The sequence below is a fragment of the Cyprinodon variegatus genome, unplaced genomic scaffold (assembly GCF_000732505.1).
Source record: "Cyprinodon variegatus isolate N-32 unplaced genomic scaffold, C_variegatus-1.0 Scaffold765, whole genome shotgun sequence".
In the NCBI taxonomy this organism is placed as follows: Eukaryota; Metazoa; Chordata; class Actinopteri; order Cyprinodontiformes; family Cyprinodontidae; genus Cyprinodon; species Cyprinodon variegatus.
The window spans coordinates 232,041-236,982 of NW_015151218.1; the positions used below are offsets into that span (position 1 = coordinate 232,041).

At 41.3% G+C, this 4,942-nt stretch overlaps 1 protein-coding gene across 1 annotated transcript in view; it reads left to right on the forward strand.

Annotated features, from left to right (window-relative positions):
• The first annotated feature begins 2,395 nt into the window (after window positions 1-2,395).
• Window positions 2,396-4,942, forward strand: part of slc6a9 (solute carrier family 6 (neurotransmitter transporter, glycine), member 9) — a 54,933-nt gene continuing 52,386 nt past the window's right edge. The window contains exon 1 of the mRNA XM_015395861.1: window positions 2,396-2,853. Coding sequence (XP_015251347.1) covers window positions 2,812-2,853 — 42 coding nt within the window. The 5' untranslated portion in view covers window positions 2,396-2,811. The remainder of the gene's footprint in view (window positions 2,854-4,942) is intronic.

Consider the following 4,942-nt stretch of genomic DNA (forward strand, 5'->3'; position numbering starts at 1 on the left):
CCATCCATCCATCCATCCATCCATCCATCCATCCATCCATCCATCCATCCATCCATCCATCCATCCATCCATCCATCCATCCAGGTTAAACAATCCCATTTTTAATATTGGATACTAAAAAGAGTTTTGTGGTAGCTTGAATTGGTTATGCCAACATTGGTATGCAGTTTGTTGACTCTGTCCTGGAGACATCATACTTACAGATGTGCATTTGGTACTAGGCCTTCAGTGGGCACCCTTCAACTTCATCTACTTTTTAACCTCTTGATTCCCAAATTTTATATGTTTATATTTATTATTTAATAAATGTCAAAACGAGTGAAAGAAATTAGTCCACAACTTTAATAATTAACTAGGGCTGAAACAATTTATCAGATTAACCGTGATTAATCGATTGTTTAAATAATTGTCAGCTAATTTAGCAATCGATTAATCGTTAACCTGAGTATAGAGACTCTAAAACGTGTCTTTAACTGACACAGGAACAGAAGCAGCAATTGTCCCAACATTGTAAAAAAAATTCAAAGATTTTGCATTTAAGATAAAAAAGTTCTTGTCTATCAATATGCTGTATGAAGAACATGTCAAATGGAAATGTTTTAGTGGTTTGATTTCGTAAAAAGTCTATCTAGGCTATCCAATTATTAATCGATTTTTTGAAAAAATAATCGAGAGATTAAACGACTTTGCAAAATACTCTTTAGTTGCAGCCCTATAATTAGCCTTCTCTTGCATCAGTATATCGTCTTCACTTAGTGCCCACTGCAAGTTGTGGATTCTTAAGTTTAATTTTTTTTCTTTTCCAAGCAAACACACATGGACATTTTTAATTTATTCAAACTAATTATTTTTAGTCTGGATATGCAGTTGTAATCTGATAAACATATTTTCCCAATAGAAAGGAACAGCATAATAGTATTGCTTTTGCTCACGGTGCCTCATTTTCTTAAGAGATCAGTATTATTTTCTTAAGTGGAAGTTAATTTTAATGGGCGTAGTCATGCACTATTACTTTATGATTTTTTATTTTTGCCTGTTTTGCCTAGCTTTGTTTGTAAGCAAAGTATGTCATAAAGAACTGTGATACTTTGTTGTCTTATAATGTTTTAGTTCTATGTTTTATGCTTTATTTTTGCTCTGTTTTTTAATAAACTTTGGCATTTAACATATTTATTATAACAAGACCACAGGAAATATGTCATGACCAAAACACATAATTTCCCCTATCAAGTAATTAAAATTTTACAAAAGTATCAGCCCATGGAGTCATCTAACAAGAACTGTTCTTTTTTCGCCCTGTAGTGCTTCCTCTCTCCACTCTGAACAGGGCGTGCAAATGCTAATGAATCTTTTATTACATCCTCTGTGAGACTCTGTTGCTTTTAATTGATAGACAAATGAATAGCATCCGGTCGGTGTTGCTTGTCTCATGTTAGACATAACTGGAGGGCCTCCACTCAAGCGGCAGCAGCCATTGTACAAAGCTATCAAACACCCATTAGGCCAGGCGCCAATTGCTTGTCAACTTCGGACATCATTCACAACCACATTCACTGGCACAATTCATGCTCAGTGACTTATTGAGTGACAGCATCTCATACTGCCCCATGAGTGATGTTTTTGTTGATCTCTCAATCACCCCTCAATTAAGGATGCAGTTTTATCCTTCAGCCTCTTTGCTCTGTTTTGTTGTGGGCGGCCATTAGCCATAGGGTGGCAAACAGACACAAAATGTTGGCATCCAAAGGGCAGCTCAGGAGGGAACCGCTTAAATTTGAAAGGGTGGTCACTCTGTGCTCACATTGCTGATGAGACGAAGGAGGTGGGCATTGGCGTAGGCCGGCCTCTCTGTGTGAAATGGTGGGCGAGTGGAGGGCATTGGCAATGTCAGGGTGTAAAGACGGACGAGGATTTGGAAGAGTCAAGTACAGCTGAAAGGGAAGTTGTTGGTGGTCTGCAGAGTTGCAGCAGCTGCCTCTGAAAACAAATGGAAGAAATAAGGGAGACAGAAAAAGGGGGTGGGGGGCAGTAGAGTCCGGTGGAAGGCGTGCAGGCTCCTAACTTTTTTTTGTCTGCTTGCGTTAATTTGTAGAGAAAAAGAGTGAGGAAACTTGGCCGAGGCCCGAGGGTCCCCCAGACTTCCCCCCACTTTACTCCGGCCTGCTAAACTTGAAGTTGAACACCCCCACCATGACTGCCACCATGGGTCCTCCTCTCTCCCACTTAGTTGTTCTGTATTCTGTCTTGGTGCTGGAGTGACAACGAGCCATTCACTGTGGAGGTAGTGCAAAAAGACTGGATCTTTCCTGTGTCTTTTTTGGGAGACAGTGGGAGTAGGGGGTTCGTGAAGTGGGAGGTGGATAACTGAAGAGAAGGAGGGCAAGACTATACTCCTGAAATGGATAAATGTGATAGATAAGTGGGAATGTAATGAGAGAGAGGGAAAAACACGGGAGGGTTGAGTAAAAAGTAAGGTGCAAAGGGAGATGGAGAAACAGAGAGAGGGAGGGAGGTTAAGTTTGAGGTTTGAGGCAGGACTGGAAACACAGGCGGAAGGGAGGGGGATGAGAGAGGGATGGGAGAGAGAGGGGACTACCATGCCGAATGAGCAAGAGAGGCGGAGAGGAAGCAGAGCTCCATCAGACGAAATGAGGTGAAAGTAATTCAGGCATTAATCAAGCCAGGGCAAAAGGGAGGGTATACTGTGTCCCCCCCATCCCCTTCTTTCGCTGTGGAACTGAAAGACAAGGTGTGAATGAAGGAGCCTACAGTGCCCAGCAGAGAATCACCACTTGGTCACAGCATCAAATCATGTCTGAGTCGAACACCATCACTGCTTCCACTGCAGACCAGGTCAGTTTCTCTGTGTCTTTGTGATTTTACCTCATTTTGAATTTGTAAGTGTGCAAATATTTCTTTAACATTAGTTATACCCACAGACCTGGTTAGGGACTGTGAAGCATCTTCTTTTAGGTCTTTGAAGTAGTTTAAAAAGGCGTTCCAAAGTTCCGGTGAGATGTATATCATCTTTAGATCCTTAATCGGAAGTTGTTAGGGGGAGTTTCCAAGAGCAACTGAGTTGGTGTGTGTTTCTTGGACTTTCAAAGCTACAATTGTTTTGTTCTGAGCTGCCTGGACAACGGTACAGGGTCCTGAAAGAATTGAATTCATCAAGACGAGCTATTGTCTACGTCGCCTTATTTTTCGGTGATCATTCAGGGGGTCGGTGACGACTCAATACCCCCAACACCACGTGAGGAGGGGAACGCTGCTTTTTAAAAACCCGACCACGTGTGGCAGCCCTGAAAAGTTTTATAAGTAATTGCAGTGGGAAGTCCGGGCAGTGCTGTGAGAGAGGCGGTTGGTAAGGAAGTGGGCCGGCTTGCCGTGTGTTTGAAAAAGACAGAGTGGGTTTGAAAGAGATCAGAAAAGCAAAGGTGCCCAGTAAAGGCAGATATTTATGCCCCACTCCCTCCACCACCCTCCCCCCAAACTGCCACTTCCAGAAGGATCTTTAATTGCACGCTTTGGCACATCATCCGTTGCACCGGCTTCTTTTATTAACAGTCAACTGAGTGAAACAATTAAATCTTGTAATCTGTGTAAGATAAGATGTACTGTTATTTCCGGTATAGCAGGTAAAGATGAAAAGAGGTGTGCACATACCACTGTGTGTGTCTGTGTGCATCCGACCTCGCTGCCGGCATACATTGTTAGCCAATTCCTTGTCTCCTGTTTCCGCCTGCTACTGTCAAGGCTGAGTCAGCTTGCTGTAGTTCTTTAAGCTCTCAAACACACACTCACAAACACACACCTACAGACATCCTTAGCTTCAGGCATTTAGACAAAAGCTCTGAGGTTTTTCTGCATTCGCACATCTACAATAGTACAACAGATGCCCAAATTGCTCACACACATATTTAAGGGATAAGAAGCTCCTTATACATATAGAACAATAATTTATTTAGAGATCCAAAGTGTGTATGAACACTGGATAACATCTGTATATGGTTTTGTGTTTAAGTGTACTAATGCAGAAAAACTTGGCAGTTGTGTTTTTTTAACATGCAGGCACCATATTGCTCCACAGGTAATGACAGGACCTAAAGTCTTTAAGACTGGATACTAGAGTTGTCTGTCCAAATGAGTTCAAATTTAGGTTCTGAAATGCTGACTCGTCATTTTTTTAAACAAAACAAAAAAAAATAAAATAAAATGCCACCTTCGCTTTGGTAGACAGCTTGTAGCAGAATTATGATTACTCCTTAATAATTCTAACATAGGAAGACAAGGAAAGGATTTAAAATACTTTATTCCAAACTAGCTGCTTAAATGGGTCATTGTTTTATTAGGAGCAGGGATGACAGAATGCTGAGGTAAATGTGAGCAATACCTGTAAACAAAGTTTTACTGTTATTTTAACACAGGGAATTTTTTTATAGATTTGTCTGATTAAACTGGCTTCAGAATCCTATATTAACTGTTGGCAGAGCATCATTACAACAAACCTCTCCATGTATTCCTCCGTGTATTTCACAGAGACAGTGGTTTTCCTAATCTGTCCTTGAGACCCAAAGTGCTGCACGTTTTAGACGTGTCTCTGCTCCAGCACACTTGCACCAGATAATTGCATTGCATCCTCACCAGCCAGCTAGGGCTGCAAATGCCTGTTTATCACAGAGTCATTTAAGTCAGGTCCATGGAGGAAGGGAAATACCTAAAAGATGCAGGATAGTTAGGATTGAGTTTAGTAAACCACTGCGTTAGAAAAGGTAGATTCTTAAAGGTGGATTTTTAAAGGCTGCCAACTTCTCCAGACTGAGGAAATTCAATAACAGATCAAAGTTCAAAGCTCAAATGCATAGGACACATTTTGTTTTGCGCTGTTCCACTTTTGTGTTATCTATGGAAACTCTGGCTTTCTGTTGCGGCAGCTCAGCAT